Source organism: Coregonus lavaretus, assembly GCF_964263955.1.
Source record: "Coregonus lavaretus genome assembly, chromosome: 4".
NCBI classification, from domain to species: domain Eukaryota; kingdom Metazoa; phylum Chordata; class Actinopteri; order Salmoniformes; family Salmonidae; genus Coregonus; species Coregonus lavaretus.
The window spans coordinates 22,131,090-22,152,056 of record NC_139991.1 but is presented as its reverse complement, the minus strand read 5'-3'; the positions used below and the strand labels follow the sequence as shown (position 1 = coordinate 22,152,056).

The window sequence follows — 20,967 nt, the reverse complement described above, 5'->3', positions numbered from 1 at the left end:
AAAAAAGCTATGTCCGTACTGTGAGACGCCTAAGACAGTGCTACAGGGAGACAGGACAGACAGCTGATTGTCCTCGCAGTGGCAGTCCACGTGTAACAACATCTGCACAGGATCGGTACATCCGAACATCACACCTGTGGGACAGATACAGGATGGCAACAACAACTGCCCGAGTTACACCAGGAACGCACCATCCCTCCATCAGTGCTCAGACTGTCCGCAATAGGCTGAGAGAGGCTGGACTGAGGGCTTGTAGGCCTGTTGTAAGGCAGGTTCTCACCAGACATCACCGGCAACAACGTCACCTATGGGCACAAACCCACCATCGCTGGACCAGACAGTACTGGCAAAAAGTGCTCTTCACTGACGAGTCGCGGTTTTGTCTCACCAGGTGTGATGGTCAGATTCGCGTTTATCGAAGGAATGAGCGTTACACCGAGACCTGTACTCTGGAGCGGGATCGATTTGGAGGTGGAGGGTCCGTCATGGTCTGGGGCGGTGTGTCACAGCATCATCGGACTGAACTTGTTGTCATTGCAGGAAATCTCAACGCTGTGCGTTACAGGGAAGACATCCTCCTCCCTCATGTGGTACCCTTCCTGCAGGCTCATCCTGACATGACCCTCCAGCATGACAATGCCACCAGCCATACTGCTCGTTCTGTGTGTGATTTCCTGCAAGACAGGAATGTCAGTGTTCTGCCATGGCCAGTGAAGAGCCCGGATCTCAATCCCATTGACCACGTCTGGGACCTGTTGTATCGGCGGGTGAGGGCTAGGGCCATTCCCCCCAGAAATGTCTGGGAAATTTAGGTGCCTTGGTGGAAGAGTGGGGTAACATCTCACAGCAAGAACTGGCAAATCTGGTGCAGTCCATGCGGAGGAGATGCACTGCAGTACTTAATTTAGCTGGTGGCCACACCAGATACTGACTGTTACTTTTGATTTTGACCCCCCCTTTGTTCAGGGACACATTATTCCATTTCTGTTAGTCACATGTCTGTGGAACTTGTTCAGTTTATGTCTCCGTTGTTGAATGTTGTTATGTTCATACAAATATTTACACATGTTAAGTTTGCTGAAAATAAATGCAGTTGACAGAGAGAGGACATTTCTTTTTTTGCTGAGTTTATAATATTTGTACATTCATCTTAAAAAAATTATTCAAGCTCTGTCAAGTTGGTTGTTGATCATTGCTAGACTGCAATTGTCAAGTTTTGCCATAAATCTTCAATCCGATTTAAGTCAAAACTGTAACTAGGCCACTCAGGAACAGTCAATGCCGTCTTGGTAAGCAACTCCAGTGCCTTCAGAAAGTATTCACACCCCTTTACTTTTTCCACATTTTGTTGTGTTACAGCCTGAGTTAAACACATATTAAATTGAGATTGTGTATCACTGATCTACACACAATACCCCATAATGTCAAATAAACATTTAAAGCTGAAATGGCTTGACTCAATACGTTTTCAACCCCTTTGTTATGGCAAGCCTAAATAAAAATGTGCTTAACAAATCGCATAATAAGTTGCATGGACTCATTTGGTGTTCAATAATAGTGGTTAACATGATTTTTTAATGGCTACCCCATCTCTGTACCCCACACATACAATTATCTGTAAGGTCCCTCAATCGAGTAGTGAATTTCATGCACAGATTCAACCACAAAGACCAGGGAAGTTTTTCAATGACTCAAAAAGAAGGGCACAGATTGGTAGATGTATAAAAAATAAAAAAGGCAGAATGCCGAATATCCCTTTGAGCATGGTGAAGTTATTAATTACACTTTGGATGGTGTATCAATACACCAAGTCACTACAAAGATACAGGCGTCCTTCCTAACTCAGTTGCTGGAGAGGAAGGAAACTGCTCAGAGATTCCATGAGGCCAATGATGATTTTAAAACAGTTACAGAGTTTAGTGGTTGTGGTATGAGAAAACTGAGGATGAATCAACAACATTGTAGTTACTCCACAATACTAACCTAAATTACAGAGTGAAAAGAAGGAAGCTTGTACAGAATAAAAAATATTCCAAAACATACAGTTTGCAACAAGGCACTTAAAGATGATCGATCGGAACAAGATGGCGGACTGAACACAGCGGTGCAGATCGCCTCAAGATAAAAACGTAATATTCAATATCTGTAAGTTAGGCAAAATATTAGCACTTCACATACTGGTGGGTATTAACCTTCAATCTGGATAACAACACAAAACAAATCATAAGGCTAGAGAAATGTATCGACAAATATTATGAAAACAAGCAACACACAATCATGACGGAGAGTAAACAAGGAGAACCAATCTCCAAAAGAAAACGCGACTCCTCGACGGACACAGACGATTTAAGCTTTTCACCACCGGGAATGGTAAGGGTGGAAACCGATCTGTTACAATTGATAAATGACAAACTGGGCATACTTGTTTGTCATGAGGGATGAAAAAGCTGCGACAATGGAGAAAGAAAGAAACAAGCTAAATGGGACAGTCAATAAGATTGAAACGGACGTTAATGAACTTAAAAAGAATAACCTTTCTGAGAGAAGCCTTACTTGACATACAGACTAGATCTATGAGAGAAAATCTTCTACTTACTGGTATCCAAGAGAAAGAAGGATAAATTCCTGAGGGTGTGGTGGGGGAGTTCCTTCATACAGAGGTTCAGATCCCACGCGAAGCTGTCGACAAAATCCAACTTGAACGTGTACACCATTTCTGACAGAGAGGACAGAGATATGAGCACCCAATCATAGCCAAATTTGCTTTCTTTAAAGATAAACTAATGGTTAAAAGGCTGGGTAAAAGACTCGCTGGCACGAAAATAGGCATGAATGATCAGTTCCAAAAGGAAATTAAAGAACGGCGCAAAGTTCTGTACCCAATCTTCAAGGAGAATAGATTAAAAGGGAAACGTAGCTCTCGTGGACGATAAACTGTATATTGATAACCAAATGTTCCGAAACACAAAGACTACTCCATGGCTATTCTAAATATTACAAAGTTCCCATTGAGGAGTCGAATAATGGAACACCCAATACTAGCCATGGTAGGGATTGTTATAAAAAACAATTGTTAAAGAAACAAACTACAACTACACTATACCATTCTAAATAGGGAATGTTGGAAAATAATTAGTGTTAGACTTTCCATTTATAGTATTTTATAAATTGATAAGACAGCATTAGAAGAAAGGATAATTAGCTAAATAAAGTATAAGGAACTGGAACACAGCAAACAGAGGACATAGAAGGCACAGTATGTGCGGATGTATTGTGATGGAAGGTGGGGTGTGTTTTTTTGTTTTTGGAAAAGTGTGGAGTTAAGTGAGTGAAAAGGGATAACAGTTGCAAATCCCAAAGCCCATATGTGTTTGTGAGCAGAGGTTGTGAGAGAGAGCCTTCAATTTTGTGCAGATATGGGATATACATTTTTAAAATAAATTGAATAGTTTATTTATTTATTGTCCTATCATGATTAAATGGTCCCCAACCCTATACCCTAGACACCCACCTGAGCGACCCATATACAGTGGCTTACAAAAGTATTCACCCCCTTGGCATTTTTCCTATTTTGTTGCCTTACAACCTGGAATTAAAATGGATTTTTGGGGGGTTTGTATCATTTGATTTAAACAACATGCCTGTATATGCCTACCACTATTTTTTATTGTGAAACAAACAAGACATATGACAAAATAACAGAAAACTTGAGCGTGCATAACTATTCACCCCCCCCCCCCCCCCCCCCCCCCCAAAAAAAAAAAAAGAGCCACCTTTTGCAGCAATTACAGCTGCAAGTCTCTTGGGGTATGTCTCTATAAGCTTGGCAAATCTAGCCACTGGGATTTTTGCACATTCTTCAAGGCAAAACTGCTCCAGCTACTTCAAGTTGGATGGGTTCCGCTGGTGTACAGCAATCTTTAAGTCATACCACAGATTCTCAATTGGATTGAGGTCTGGGCTTTGACTAGGCCATTCCAAGACATTTAAATGTTTCCCCTTAAACCACTCGAGTGTTGCTTTAGCAGTATGCTTAGGGTCATTGTCCTGCTGGAAGGTGAACCTCCGTCCCAGTCTCAAATCTCTGGAAGACTGAAACAGGTTTCCCTCAAGAATTTTCCTGTATTTAGCACCATCCATCATTCCTTCAATTCTGATCAGTTTCCCAGTCCCTGCCGATGAAAAACATCCCCACTGCATGATGCTGCCACCACCATGCTTCACTGTGGGGATGGTGTTCTCAGGATGATGAGAGGTGTTGGGATTGCGCCAGACATTTTCCTTGATGGCGACAAAGCTCAATTTGAGTCTCATCTGACCAGAAACGTGTTTGCTTATTTTTTTCTTTAAGCAATGGCTTTTTTCTGGCCACTCTTCCGTAAAGCCCAGCTTTGTGGAGTGTATGGCTTAAAGTGGTCCTATGGACAGATACTCCAATCTCCGCTGTGGAGCTTTGCAGCTCTTTCAGTGTTATCTTTGGTCTCTTTGTTGCCTCTCTGATTAATGCCCTCCTTGTCTAGTCCGTGAGTTTTGGTGGGCGGCCATCTCTTGGCAGGTTTGTTGTGGTGCCATATTCTTTCCATTTTTTAATAATGGATTCAATGGTGCTCCGTTGAATGTTCAAAGTGTTGGATATTTTTTTATAACTTAACCCTGATCTGTACTTATAATTAATAATAATAATATAATTACTTCTGTACTTCTCCACAACTTTTTCCCTGACCTGTTTGGAGAGCTCCTTGGTTTTCATGGTGCCGCTTGCTTGGTGGTGTCCATTGCTTAGTGGTTTTGCAGACTCTGGGGCCTTTCTGAACAGGTGTATATGTACTGAGATCATGTGACACTTCGATAATTATGTGATTTCTGAAGGTAATTGGTTGCACCATATCTTATTTATGGGCTTCATAGCAAAGGGGGTGAATACATACGCACACACCACTTTTCCTTTATTTATTTTTATACTTTTTTGAAACAAGTTATTTTTTTCATTTCACTTCACCAATTTGGACTATTTTGTCTGTGTCCATTACATGAAATCAAAATAAACATCAATTTAAATTACAGGTTGTAATGCAACAAAATAGGACAAACGCCAAGGGGGATGAATACTTTTGCAAGGCACTGTACTAAGGAGAAGTCTTTATCTGTATTATATGTCTACTGTAAGTAGCCTATACACAGCCAAATCAGAAAGATGAATACAATCAGAGACCTACTAAAGCAGCACCACCCCCTCAAGATTCTGAGCCTGCCTGGCAGGGTTGGTCCTACAAAGCCAAAGCCTCCTGATGGGAGAGCATACTATACAAGGAAATTGTCAAAGCTGCTAATGAGAACCTTGACGACCTTGTACCTAGCCGGTGGGGATTCCAGTGCTGGCAACACTAGCTGTAGTAACACATGGGGAGGCGGTCACACCCTGGTGGCACAAAATGATCAAAGGTCTGACTGCACAGAGATGTTTGGGAAAATGGTCAAAACGGGGGACCAGCATATGTGTGTATAAGGGGAAGGGGGTGAATCTGATCTCCATCACCTAGGACTTGACAATGGTTAATCAAATCTCCCCAATTTTGCCAGCTTTTCCTCAATTTTGCATTCCTTCTCAAACAGCTGCAACTGTACATGCATTTGTAAATCAAGTCCTTTCTTGAGTTGGGCTCAGGTATGGAACAACTGTTGAGCATCTGAGTTTATGGTTGTTTGTGGGGAAAGGGGTTGAGTGGGTATGAGTGTTTGTGTGTGCGTGTGTATGTAGGGGACAATATAGGATGAATCAGAATAATTGTTTGCTAAAATAATAATTGCTTGCCAAAAATTAAATTTTTGTAATGGCAATCCTGGTTAGAGGTAACAATCCTTCGCAAAAACTGCCTACATTATTACAAATATTATTTGTTAATTATGGAAATTAAGAAACACAGGATTTATTTTTTAATAGCTATATATAATGCAAATCGAGGTGAGGGCGATGGAAATGCTTTTGGCGGTTGATCTGCTTCTGTTCTGTGGGTGGCACTGTGTGCTCTTTTCGAAGGATGGGTCCCGGTCTCTCGGGGCCCTGGGATCCGGTGGGATGGGGGTGGTCGGCCGGTCACTGGGTTGACAACCCAACTTGGGATGGGGAGGGGTTTTAGTGGGTGTAATAGTGGGGAACAATTGGAGGTTTACTTAGTAGCAATGCAAATATCATGGTACAGCTATATAGACACTCAATCACTATGGTACTTTTTAATGGTGAGTTTACAAACATATATTATTATGATAAATAGATTTGAAACTTGTATCTCATTATGGTAAATGGTGGAATAAGTATAGCCAGTTATAATTGTAATGGCTTAGCAGATAATAAGAAAAGACGATCAGTATTTACCTGGCTAAAAGAGAAGGAATATAATATCTATTGTTAACAGGAAACTCATTAAACAATTTTAGATGAAGTTGTGTGGAAAAAGGACTGGGGGGCTTGAAATATATTTCTCCCATGGGCCAAAAAATTCTAAAGGGGTGATGATATTAATTAACAGTAATTTTGTTCCGAATGTGCAAATTGTCCAAACAGATCCTCAAGGAAGATGGATGATTTTAAATATGTTATTTGACCATAAACAGATATGGCTCATTAACCTATACGGTCCAATAAAATCCACGCTTCTTTGAAAATACCTATAATATTTATCAAACCCTACAAGCAATACAAGACTCTATTATTATAGTGGGAGATTATAATATGGTTTAAAATACCTCTATGGACCGTAAAGGAAATCACACTAAAAACTACAGTATCACCCTCAGGCACTTAAGGAAATCACGAATGTCATGGATATATTGGAACTAGTGGATATATGGAGGATTAAATATCCTGACCTAGTGCGATTTACAGTGCCTTCGGAAAGTATTCAGAATCATTGACTTTTTCCACATTTTGTTAGGTTACAGCCTTATTCTAAAACTGATTAAATAGTTTTTTTTCCCCTCATCAATCTACACACAATACCCCATAATGACAAAGCAAAAATAGGTTTTAGAAATATTTGCTAATTTATAAAACAAAATAAAACACTGAAATATTACATTTACGTAAGTATTCAGACCCTTTACTCAGTACTTTGTTGAATCACCTTTGGCAGCGATTACAGTCTCTAGTCTTCTTGGGTATGTCGCTACAAGCTTGGCACACCTGTATTTGGAGAGTTCCTCCCATTCTTCTCTGCAGATCTTCTCAGGCTCTGTCAGGTTGGATGGGGAGTGTTGCTGCACAGTTATTTTAAGGTCTCTCCAGAGATGTTCGATCAGGTTTAAGTCCAGGCTCTGGCTGGGCCACTCAAGGACATTCAGAGACTTATCTCGAAGCCACTCCTGTGTTGTCTTGGCTGTGTGCTTAGGGTCGTTGTCCTGTTGGAAGGTTAACCTTTGCCCCAGTCTGAGGTCCTGAGAGCTCTGGAGGAGGTTTTCATCAAGGAACTCTCTGTACTTTGCTCCGTTCATCTTTGCCTCGATCCTGACTAGTCTCCCAGTCGCTACTGCTGAAAAACATCCCCACAGCATGATGCTGCCACCACCATGCTTCACTGTAGGGATGGTGCCAGGTTTCCCCCAGATGTGACGCTTGGCATTCAGGTCAAAGAGTTAATCTTGGTTTCATCAGACCAGAGATTCTTGTTTCTCATGGTCTGAGAGTCTTTAGGTGCCTTTTGGCAAACTCCTAGTGTGCTGTCATGTGCCTTTTACTGAGGAGTGGCTTCCGTCTGGCCACTCTACCATAAAGGCCTGATTGGTGGAGTGCTGCAGAGATGGTTGTCCTTCTGGAAGGTTCTCCCATTTCCACAGAGGAACTCTAGAGCTCTGTCAGTGACCATCGGGTTCTTGGGCACCTCCCTGACCAAGGCCCTTCTCCCGTGATTGCTCAGTTTTGCCGGGCGGCCAGCTCTAGGAAGAGTCTTAGGGATTTCAAACTTCTTCCATTTAAGAATGATGGAGGCCACTGTGTTCTTGGGGACTTTCAATGTTGTATAAATGTTCTAGTACCCTTCCCCAGATCTGTGCCTCGACACAATCCTGTCTCGGCGCTCTACGGACAATTCCTTCGAACTGATGGCTTGGTTTTTGCTCTGACATGCACTGTCAACTGTGGGACCTTATATAGACAGGTGTGTGCCGTTCCAAATCATGTCCAATCAATTGCATTCACCATAGGTGGACTGCAATCAAGTTGTAGAAACATCTGAAGGATGATCAATGGATACAGGATGCACCTGAGCTCAATTTCGAGTCTCATAGCAAAGGGTCTGAATACTTATGTAAATAAGGTTTCTAATAGTTTGTCTGATTTCAATTAGTGTGACTAACCAAGGAGTATAGTGTAGAGAATCATTGTACCATCTAAACCGCTGTGAAATATATTTTCCATAACCAAATATATTGTATTTTCAGCTTTTTGAAGCTGGTGTACAAAAAGGAAGGTAAAAGATGCAAAAACTAAACTTAAAAAAGGGAAACAAAGAAATAGCGCAAATAGAACAGACTCTTCTTACACTTGCTTTCAATGAGAATGTCAGATCTATAACTGACATTTCTTTGCGAATTTTGTCGGGTCGCCGAAAAAGTTACATACAGTGAGGGAAAAAAAGTATTTGATCCCCTGCTGATTTTGTATGTTTGCCCACTGACAAAGACATGATCAGTCTATAATTTTAATGGAAGGTTTATTTGAACAGTGAGAGACAGAATAACAACAAAAAAACAGAAAAACGCATGTCAACATTTTTATAAATTGATTTGCATTTTAATGAAGGAAATAAGTATTTGACCCCTCTGCAAAACATGACTTAGTACTTGGTGGCAAAACCTTTCTTGGCAACCACAGAGTTCAGACGTTTCTTGGAGTTGGCCACCAGGTATGCACACATCTCAGGTGGGATTTTGTCCCACTCCTCTTTGCAGATCTTCTCCAAGTCATTAACGTTTTGAGGCTGAAGTTTGGCAACTCGAACCTTCAGCTCCCTCCACAGATTTTCTATGGGATTAAGGTCTGGAGACTGGCTAGGCCACTACAGGACCTTAATGTGCTTCTTCTTGAGCCACTCCTTTGTTGCCTTGGCCGTGTGTTTTGGGTCATTGTCATGCTGGAATACCCATCCACGACCCATTTTCAATGCCCTGGCTGAGGGAAGTAGGTTCTCACCCTAGATTTGACGGTACATGGCCCCGTCCATCGTCCCTTTGATGTGGTGAAGTTGTCCTGTCCCCTTAGCAGAAAAACACCCCCAAAGCATAATGTTTCCACCTCCATGTTTGACGGTGGGGATGGTGTTCTTGAGGTCATAGGCAGCATTCCTCCTCCTCCAAACACAGCGAGTTGAGTTGATGCCAAAGAGCTCGATTTTGGTCACATCTGACCACAACACTTTCACCCAGTTCTCCTCTGAATCATTCAGATGTTCATTGGCAAACTTCAGACGGCCCTGTATATGTGCTTTTTGAGCAGGGTACCTTGCGGGCGCTGCAGGATTTCAGTCCTTCACGGCGTAGTGTGTTACCAATTGTTTTCTTGGTGACTATGGTCCCAGCTGCCTTGAGATCATTGACAAGATCCTCCTGTGTAGTTCTGGGCTGATTCCTCACCGTTCTCATGATCATTGCAACTCCACGAGGTGAGATCTTGCATGGAGCCCCAGGCCGAGGGAGATTGACAGTTCTTTTGTGTTTCTTCCATTTGCGAATAATCGCACCAACTGTTGTCACCTTCTCCCCAAGCTGCTTGGCGTTGGTTCTTGTAGCCCATTCCAGCCTTGTGTAGGTCTACAATGTTGTCCCTGACATCCTTGGAGAGCTCTTTGGTCTTGACTATGGTGGAGAGTTTGGAATCTGATTGATTGATTGCTTCTGTGGACAGGTGTCTTTCATACAGGTAACAAGCTGAGATTTGGAGCACTCCCTTTAAGAGTGTGCTCCAAATCTCAGCTCGTTACCTGTATAAAAGACACCTGGGAGACCGAAATCTTTCTACTTATTTCCCTCATAAAAATGCAAATCAATTCATAATATTTTTGACATGCGTCTTTCTGGATTTTTTGTTGTTGTTATTCTGTCTCTCACTGTTCAAATAAACCTACCATTAAAATGATAGACTGATAATTTCTTTGTCAGTGGGCAAACGTACAAAATCAGCAGGGGATCAAATACTTTTTTCCCTCACTGTATTGCAGCTTTAAGTAATACTGCAAAAAACGTGGCAAATAAATTTACTTTTTGTCCTGAATACAAAGTATTATGTTTGTGGCAAATCCAACACCACACATCACTGAGTACCACTCTTCATATTTTTAATCATGGTTGTGGCTGCATCATGTTAAGGGTATGCTTTTCATCGGCTAGATCTAGTGAGTTTTTTTTGATCAAAATAAACTGAATACAGCTATAAGCAAAAGCAAAATCCTAGAGGCAAACCTGGTTCAGTATGCTTTCCAACAGACACTGGGAGACGAATTCACCTTTTAGCAGGACAAGGCCAAATCTACACTGGAGTTGCTTACCAAGACGACATTGAATGTTCCCGAGTGGCCTACAGTTTTGACTTAAATCGGTTTGAAAATCTATGACATGACTTGAAATAGGCTGTCTAGCAATGATCAACAATTAAATATACAGAGCTTGAAGAATTTAAAAAGAATAATGGGCAAATATTGTACAATCCAGGTGTGCAAAGCTCTTAGTCACAATTTATACTTTTCCTACACACACCTTTCCTACACACTTCTCAGTATTTGGTACACAGACTTACCATATTCATTTGCATAATGAGCTCTTCAGGTGTGGCTACCTTGTGTGCTCTGAATAAATTTCATTCAACTGCTGAAAACCCTCCCACTTGCTGGCCAACAGATTTTCTAATGCCGTTTTCATTCAATATGGTTTTCAGTACATTTACAAAATGTAAAACAATTTTTTTTCACTTTGTCATTATTTTGTATTGTGTGTAGATGGGTGAGAAAATATATGCATTTAATCAATTTTGAATTCAGGCTGAAACACAACAAAATGTGGAATAAGTTCTGAAGGCACTGTATATTTGGCCTCGTGTTTTAGGTTATTGTCCTGCTGAAAGGTGAATTTGTCTCTCAGTGTCTGTTGGAAAGCAGACTGAACCAGGTTTTCCTCTAGGATTTTACCTGTGCTTTGCTCTATTCCATTTCTTTTAATTCTAAAAAAACTCCTTCATATTTTTAATCATGGTTGTGGCTGCATCATGTTATGGGTATGCTTTTCATCGGCTAGAACTAGTGAGTTTTTTTGGATCAAAATAAACTGAATACAGCTATAAGCACAAGCAAAATCCTAGAGGCAAACCTGGTTCAGTATGCTTTCCAACAGACACTGGGAGACGAATTCACCTTTCAGCAGGACAAGGCCAAATCTACACTGGAGTTGCTTACCAAGACGACATTGAATGTTCCCGAGTGGCCTACAGTTTTGACTTAAATCGGTTTGAAAATCTATGACATGACTTGAAATAGGCTGTCTAGTAATGATCAACAATTAAATATACAGAGCTTGAAGAATTTAGGCACTGTACATTTGGCCTCGTGTTTTAGGTTATTGTCCTGCTGAAAGGTGAATTTGTCTCCCAGTGTATGTTGGAAAGCAGACTGAACCAGGTTTTCCTCTAGGATTTTGCCTGTGCTTTGCTCTATTCCATTTCTTTTGATTCAAAAAAAACTCCTTAGTCCTTGCCGATGACAAGTATGCCCATAACATGATGCAGCCACCACCATGCTTGAAAATATGAAGAGTGGTACTCAGTGATATGTTGTGTTGGATTTGCCCCAAACATAACGCTTTGTATTCAGGATATAAAGTAAATTTCTTTGCCACATTTTTTGCAGTTTTACTTTAGTGCCTTATTGCAAACTGGATGCATGTTTTGGAATATTTTTTATTCTGTGCAGGCTTCCTTCTTTTCACTCTGTCATTTAGGTTAGTATTGTTGAGTAACTACAATGTTGTTGATCCATCCTCGGTTTTCTCCTATCACAGCCATTAAAGTCAGTAACTGTTTTAAAGTCACATGGCCTCATGGTGAAATCCCTGATCAGTTTCCTTCCTCTCCGTCAACTGAGTTAGGAAGAACGCCTGTATTTTTTTGTGACTGGGTGTATTGATACACCATCCATTGTGTAATTAATAACTTCACCATGCTTAAAGGGATATATTCAATGTCTGCTTTTTTTATTTTTACCCATCTACCAATAGGTGCCCTTCTTTTACCAGACATTGGAATACACCCCTTGTCTTTGTGGTTGAATTTGTATTTGAAATTCACTGCTCAACTGAGGGACCTTGCAGATAATTGTATGTTATTATTGCACACAGAGTGAGTCCATGCAACTTATTATGTGACTTGTTAAGCACATTCTTACTACTGAAATTATTTAGGCATGCCATAACAAAGGTGACGAATACTTATTGACTTTCATTTTTAATTAATTTGTCCCCCAAAAAACGTTTAAACATAATTCCACTTTGACATTATGTGTGTTGGCCAGTGACACAAAATCTCAATTTAATCCATTTTAAATTCAGGCTGTAACACAATGTGGAAAAAGTCAAGAAAAAAGTCACTTTCTGAAAGCATACAGCATGTTAAATGTGCAACCAGAGGGGGGAAAAGCTCTAGACCACCTTTACTCCACACACAGAGACGCGTACAAAGCTCTCCCTCGCCCTCCATTTGGCAAATCTGACCATAACTCCAGTGACTCGCTCAGTTCAGAAGTGATCAGATGACAGTTAAGCTACAGGACTGTTTTGCTAGCACAGACTGGAATATGTGATTCTTCCAATGCCATTGAGGAGTACACCACATCAGTCACAGGTTTCATCAATAAGTGCATCGATGGCCTGCAAGTAGGGTTGAAAATGCTGGAAACTTTCCAAAAATCCTGGTTGAAGTATTCCCTGATTATTACCTCCCGTTTCCAGGAATCTTCCTGGGATTTCTGGAAAACCTGGAAAATATACCAGAATTGTACAACCCTACCTGCAAGTCACATACTGGTTTGCAAAGTGATGTGTAATTCCTATCAGACTCCAGCCAGAGTTAGGATATCCAACAGTTGGATTTTTTGTTCACCCGCAACCTGCATTCAGAATGACTGCCAGTATTAAAAACATTGTAAGGAGACTACCTAAGCCATTTAAACTGGAACAACTCTTTCAGTAACAGGTGCAAAAATCTAACTAACTGATTGGAGTAGTTTAGAAAAATGTTATTCATTTTCATGTGGCATAAGATGAATCAATCAAATTGCAAAAATCTCTGAAGCTGGAGACACTTATCTCCCTCACTAACTTTAAGCATCAGTTGTCAGAGCACCTTACCGATCACTGCACCTGTACACAGCCCATCTGAAATTAGCCCGCCCAACTACCTCATCCCTATATTGTTATTTAATTTGCTCATTTGTACCCCAGTATCTCTATTTGCACATCATCTCTTGCACATCATTCCAGTGTTAATACTAAATTGTAATTATTTTGCACTATAGCCTATTTTATTGCCTTACCTCCATAACTTGCTAAATTTGCACACTGTATATTATATGTATTTCTGTTGTATTTTTGACTTTGTTTTGTTTTACCCCATATGTAACTCTGTGTTGTTGTTTTTATCGCACTGCTTTGCTTTATCTTGGCCAGGTCGCAGTTGTAAATGAGAACTTGTTCTCAACTGGTTTACCTGGTTAAATAAAGGTGAAAAAAAAAAAAAAAAAAAAAAAAAATGCAAAAACACAGATATTAAAAACAATTCTTAACAACCAACCTGCTCTAGCATGCTGGGAAATATGATAATGATAATGAATATGGTACAGATTTGCCTTTTTAGGGTACCACCCCAGTGACAAAGACATTAGTTCCTTTTAGGTGGCAAAAATTAATCATTGTACCTTATGGTGGGTACAAATTTGTACATGTTTTCAATACATTTCTTTTCTGCTAAACAAAGGTACAGGTCAGTACCATCAAAAGTTGAGGGTACACAAAATATGTTTGTACCCAGGGAAACAGGAATGTACCTTACCTGTATGTTGAGAGTGAGTGTGATGATTGTACCCCAGAAAACAATACCGTACCTTTATGTCTAAGAGTGCAGGGCTACTGTGATAGTGAACACAATCAACTGGGCTAGTAGACACAAACTGCCTCACTTTCTATTTCCGTCCCTTTCCTTAATGTCTCATCTCTTGTGTTCTTAATAGGATGTTTCTTTTCCCCCCAACTTCACTCACTCACATTTGCCTTTTTTTTCTTCTACATAATTAACTATTTAGAACTTCGAACCTCAAAAACATTTTTGTAGCCAGTTCTCAAGTCTTTCAGCACCCTTTGCACTCTGTGTAATTACCATGGAAACACAGTGAATCATCTGAACCATGGATATCATCTGAACATCACATAGGCCTACCTAATTAGTATATCAGATAGGGTTACAAAATTCCAGTAACTTTCCCAAAATTCCCAGGTTTTCCAGAAATCCTTGTTGGAATTTTGCTGGAATCAGCAAAGAATAAGCAGGAAATCTGGGAATCCTCCAACCGGGACTTATAGAAAACCTGGGAATTTTGGGAAAGTAACCGGAATATTGCAACCCTAATCCCAGAATTTCTTTACAGTATATATACTCACATTTCACTAATGATAATGTCATTTTCCTTTGTCCCCGCAGCAAAATGCACCTATATGGCCCAGTCTTTGTCAGAGGGCCAACGTCTGCTAGCGAAGAGGTGCACAGAATGCAAGGTAACAACGGATCCATCCCTCCCTGACTAACATCATTAGGGTTGTCATGATACCATTATTGTGATACTCAGAACTATTGTGAAGTATTGTGAAGTATCATGACAGTCATGGCAAGGAAACAAAACATGAAGCAGACTTCATTTCTTGAGGAAATGGTCCTAGTGTTGGAAACAAATAAACAAACAGCCTTAAGTGTCACCCAGAGTCACATGTGTGTATATTCAAAGCTATAGCACACAATATTTTACATAAAGCAGATTTTCAAAGAGTTGACTTTGCTTCGTGTTTTCCTTTTTGCCATGGAAAATCAAGTATCATATTATTATGATACTGGTATTGTGACAAGCAAGTTGTACAACTCGGTTCTGTAGATTGATCTCTGTGTTATTTAATTATCCAACTGACTTTATTAGTTCTCAGAGCCCAGACACAATCTGTTCAATCTTTCCTTTTTTCTTTCTCTTCCATGGGCGAGATACGAGGGTAATTGAGAGTAATTTATGAACATAGAAACAAAGGGCTGTTTGAAGCGACTGAGGGGTAAATCTAAGGAGCAGGGCTGAGTCCCAATACGATCCCTCTACAGGACCCTATGGGCCGTTGTCAAAAGTAGTGCACTATTCGGAATAGATTGCCATTTGGGTCACAGATTACATTTAAGGAGCAGGCAGCACAGGGACTGTATTGCAGTGCGGTAGACTATAATTAAAGTCATTATTCCACTGAGGGAAAAGAGGACTCTCTTCTCTATGTGCTACCATTTATCTTAAAAGGCAATTTTAAGAGAGAAAATGAGTGTTTTACTGGTGTATTTGGTTACAAAGAGACTAGCCAGGCAGACAGGAAAAAGGTTTTAAGGCCCCATTTAGACTTTAAAGTGATATTCCGTGCTCTGTAGCTAACTTTCCTTCAGACAGCGATTACAGTCTCCATCATCTGCCACCATGGTTGTTTAAGTGGATAACTGGCCAGTTCAATGATATAAGTGTATATATTTCCCTTCATCAAATTACAGCAAACAGAGAGCTTAAAGGGGATATTTGGACATTACATTTAGAATGTTGCCCCCATCACTCCCCTTGATGTTTAGCTATTGGTCACTTAAGTTAGCTGAAGCTTGTAGTGGCTGTTTAACCTTTTACTGCAGTGGGCTAAATCAGAGTGTTTCTTGGAAGTCTTAAACAAATCTACTTTGAAACAAAAGTATACACCTCAAACACATGGTTACAGCTGTACCATGTCAAATATAGAGTTGAAATGAATTACATTTTGTGTTTGCATCCCATTATTACACTTTCTATACATCACAGAGGACTGAAATGTAACAAAACCGTTTGACATAGAAACACTGGATTTTTGGCGGCTTCCAACTTTGTGGCAACAGTTTGGGAAAGGCCCTTTCCTGTATCAGCATGACAATGCCCCCGTGCACAATGTGAGGTCCACACAGACATGGTTTGTCCAGATCTGTGTGGAAGAACTTGACTGGCCTACACAGAGCTCTCAACCCCATTGAACACCTTTGGGATGAATTGGAACGCCGACTGCGAGCCAGCCCTAATCGCCCAACATCAGTGCCCACATCATGTAACTCAGTCAAGCAGTAAAATCAGAACAGCACGGACTGTGAAGAGACACACACACAGGCACATACACAGCATTCTCAAACACATGCTAACACACTCTAAATACACATACATTTTAATATTGTTATTTTGCTGTATTATTGATTTTGTATTGTAGATATGTTATAGTAGAGTAGTGTTTAATAGTGTGTTGTTTATGTATTGTTTTATTGTATGTAATAGTGATTGGACCCCAGGAAGAGTAGCTGCTGCCTTGACAGCATCTAATGGGGATCCGTAATAAATACAATATAACAAATAGTGCACTACTTTTCACCAGGAGCCATAGGGCTATGGTCAAACATAGTGCACTATGTAAGGAATATGGTGTCATTTGTGACACAGACCCAGTTGGTGTACCACCTGGAAGGGGGTGACTTTGAAGTAACTTTGAAAGAGAGAGGTGTCTTAGGGGTCTGAGTCAATGCCTCACACAGGGACCATGGAGAGGCACACAGGGACCATGGAGGAGCGGAAACTGAGACAGGTTGACTCGTGTTACTGTACTCATGGCTATTTATTTTGAAAGCCCATTGGAGGATGAGGAAGAGTTTTATAGATAAGAGAGCCTGAGTTCTTTCCCTTTCTTTGTGAATCTCTGTATATCCCTGTCTCTATGTGTTTACATTCATGTTGTGAGTAATGTGCCTATATTCTGTGTTTCTTTTTTTGCAAGTGTCGAGGATCAGCCTAAAATATAATTATCCTTCTGCTACAAGGATGCAAGCACACTAATTTACTCAAACAACCAACTAACATACAGTATATCACTGTACATTTACTATTAAACAATTAACACTGCATATTCATTCAAATGAAAGAATATGAGTTTTGACTTCCTGATCATATTCGAAAAGGGTCTGTTGCATCTGTGCTTTTCCATATGCTACAAAATCTATAATTTGTTGACATGTAATTATTGGAAACAACCTATCGCTAACATGCTAATTCTAATCTAATGTTAATTGCCCCTGAGGTGATTAATAAAGTTGTGTTGAATTGAATTGCTTGAATGTGTGTATTTGGGTTGTGTTTGCAGAACGGGCTGATGGTGAGCGTGACAGAGAACTGTCCGGAACTCAACTGCACCCTCAAGGAACAGATCCTACCTGACAGCAGGTGCTGCAATGTCTGCAAAGGTTGGTCCTTCATCTATAAAGTTGCTTGCTATTGGTTCAGCCCTCAGTCCCTCTCCCCTTGCAGTATCTCACTGGCTGAGCCATCATCTTCCACTACCCAGCATCTACTGAGTCTGAATCATTCCTCATCGCCGTCTATCATTGGTCCCACCCTTACAACCCTTGACAGGCCCTTGCACCAATCATGAGAGCAGCGAGGAGCTAACAGATCTAATCCCGGCCTGCTGCTTGTTCGAGTGGAGCCAATGGCTGTGTCCCAAATGGCACCATATTCCCTATATAGTGCACTTATACTGTATAGTGCACAACTTTTTACCAGGATCTCTCAAATGGCTCTATTTGTCTCTTTGCATGATTTTTTCATCTGTTGTTGGCTGGAGTTCAGAGCAGATTGGTCTGCTTTAGACCGGCTCTAGTTGTGCCAATTTGCATAATTCCTACCATTTTGGCAGCTAAATAATATATCTTCTAAATATCCATGGGTAATTTTGTAAATAGATTGAATACACACAAACTGTTTGAGGCAGGCGACTGTGAAACTATGTGAATAAGAGAGATATGTGGAAGAAATATGCCCACCTTAGAGATGAATATGGTCAATTTCACCTGAACAAATTCTAATTTGTTAAACCAAGCCTTATCATTTGTTCTATGTATTTGGCCATTCAGTCAAACATCAGTGCAGTGCAGAGGAGAGGAGTATTTTCCCTTTCAGAACATCTTCCACTCATAACCTGCCATTATCTCCTTGTGGGTTGGATGAGGCCTGTTAAATTGGATATTACCCACTAGTCATTAAATCTGCATATTCTACCTTTTCCATTGCACTGAATGGACAAGTTTAAAGCCCTCGGCAAAGGGATGGGGGGATGTGTGTGTGCACGTTGTAGGCCTGCAAGTGCTTTTCCTTTCTCTCTCCCTCGTGGCGTCAGCCAAACTTCCACCTCTCACGTTCTGACTCTTTGTACATGTACAGTGAGGGTCAAAAGTATTTGATCCCCTGCTGATTTTGTACGTTTGCCCACTGACAAAGAAATGATCAGTCTATAATTTTAATGGTAGGTTTATTTGAACAGTGAGAGACAGAATAACAACAACAAAATCCAGAAAAACGCATGTAAAAAAAAGTATAAATTGATTTGCATTTTAATGAGGGAAATAAGTATTTGACCACCTCTCAATCAGAAAGATTTCTGGCTCCCAGGTGTCTTTTATACAGGTAATGAGCTGAGATTAGGAGCACACTCTTAAAGGGAGTGCTTCTAATCTCAGTTTGTTACCTGTATAAAAGACACCTGTCCACAGAAGCAATCAATCAATCAGATTCCAAACTCTCCACCATGGCCAAGACCAAAGAGCTCTCCAAGGATGTCAGGGACAAGATTGTAGACCTACAAAAGGCTGGAATGGGCTACAAAACCATCGCCAAGCAGCTTGGTGAGAAGGTGACAACAGTTGGTGTGATTATTCGCAAATGGAAGAAACACAAAATAACTGTCAATCTCCCTCGGCCTGGGGCATCTGTTTGATTGATTACACTCTCTCTTCTCGGCAGGCATTTTTCCTGGAGATTATTTATTGTATATGTGTGTTTGTCTGGGGCAAGCTACAAACTCAAAGCGTTCCACAAAATCAAAAAGTTTCCATGCCCCATTCCTTGCTTTTGGTACTATAGCTTTGTGGACTTTGAGTTTGTATTAGCATATGGCGATAGATCAACAACAACAACAAAATCTCCAATTCCTGAAAAGTTGAGTTTGGATTACAAGCCTTTTCCAGGACTCCGGCTCATTTTCTACCTCATCACTTCGCCCAACCCCACTGTCAGCACCCTGTGTGATCTCAGTCAAACCCAGACTGTTGAGTCAGAACTTTGTCACCCTCTCTCCCAGGCTATGACTTCTGCGCAGAGGGACTCATTTGTGGGGAAAATTCGGAGTGTAAAAACCGGAATTCCAGAGCGGAGTGTGAGTGCAAGAGCGGCTTCGCCTCCATCCACGGGGACTCCACATACTGTGAAGGTAGGCGGCTGTGCACTATTTGACTGGGTCTTTGAGTAGAAGATTCTGAACTATGGCTGGGTATATGACGGGTAGACTTAGAGCTTGTTTTGTGTATGTGGAAGTTGTATTTCTTTATTGCAATGAGGATTAGGAGTAGAGTGAAGTTGCCCCTACATGCTGATCTTGGGTCAGTTTAGCATTTCCCCCACTAATGCTTAAGGTTAGGATTGGGGGAGGGGAAGCTGATCCTAGATCTGTACCTAGATTCCTGAATTATAGTGAATTATATGATCTCTATGGTTGAGTGGATATGTGGGTATCTGAGATGCCTGGCCCATTCCATACAGTAGATGCCTGAGAGAGAGCTTGGCTGATGAGATTCTCAACTATCTCTGGGTTTAGGAGTACATTTCGGAAACGAAGATCTCGTTCTGTATTTGTATTTATTTGTATTTATTAGGGATCCCCTACTCTTCCTGGGGTCCAAACACATTAAGACACTTACATTACATATAAACAAAATATAAAACAGTACATCATATATCATTATTACACCACTACCTATCTACAATACAAAATGTATAATACCACCATACAACAATATTACAATGTACAGTGGGGAGAACAAGTATTTGATACACTGCCGATTTTGCAGGTTTTCCTACTTACAAAGCATGTAGAGGTCTGTAATGTTTTATCATAGGTACACTTCAACTGTGAGAGATGGAATCTAAAACAAAAATCCAGAAAATCACATTGTATGATTTTTAAGTAATTAATTTGCATTTTATTGCATGACATAAGTATTTGATCACCTACCAACCAGTAAGAATTCCGGCTCTCACAGACCTGTTAGTTTTTCTTTAAGAAGCCCTCCTGTTCTCCACTCATTACCTGTATTAACTGCACCTGTTTGAACTCGTTACCTGTATAAAAGACACCTGTCCACACACTCAATCAAACAGACTGCAACCTCTCCACAATTGCCAAGACCAGAGAGCTGTGTAAGGACATCAGGGATACAATTGTAGACCTGCACAAGGCTGGGATGGGCTACATGACAATAGGCAAGCAGCTTGGTGAGAAGGCAACAACTGTTGGCACAATTATTAGAAAATGGAAGAAGTTCAAGATGACGGTCAATCACCCTCGATCTGGGGCTCCATGCAAGATCTCACCTCGTGTGGCATCAATGATCATGAGGAAGGTGAGGGATCAGCCCAGAACTACACAGCAGGACCTGGTCAATGACCTGAAGAGAGCTGGGACCACAGTCTCAAAGAAAACCATTAGTAACACACTACGCCGTCATGGATTAAAATCCTGCAGCGCACGCAAGGTCCCCCTGCTCAAGCTAGCGCATGTCTAGGCCCGTCTGAAGTTTGCCAATGACCATCTGGA

The 20,967-nt window shown here is 40.8% G+C and overlaps 1 protein-coding gene across 1 annotated transcript in view; it reads left to right on the top strand.

The window, feature by feature from the left end:
• LOC311128219 (protein kinase C-binding protein NELL1-like) overlaps positions 1-20,967 on the top strand; it is a gene marked incomplete at both ends in the record, with an annotated part of 560,800 nt that overhangs the window by 301,482 nt on the left and 238,351 nt on the right. The window contains 3 exons of the mRNA XM_084160253.1: positions 14,726-14,799; positions 17,464-17,563; positions 19,456-19,584. Of these exons, the coding sequence (XP_084016379.1) occupies positions 14,726-14,799; positions 17,464-17,563; positions 19,456-19,584 (303 nt within the window). The remainder of the gene's footprint in view (positions 1-14,725; positions 14,800-17,463; positions 17,564-19,455; positions 19,585-20,967) is intronic.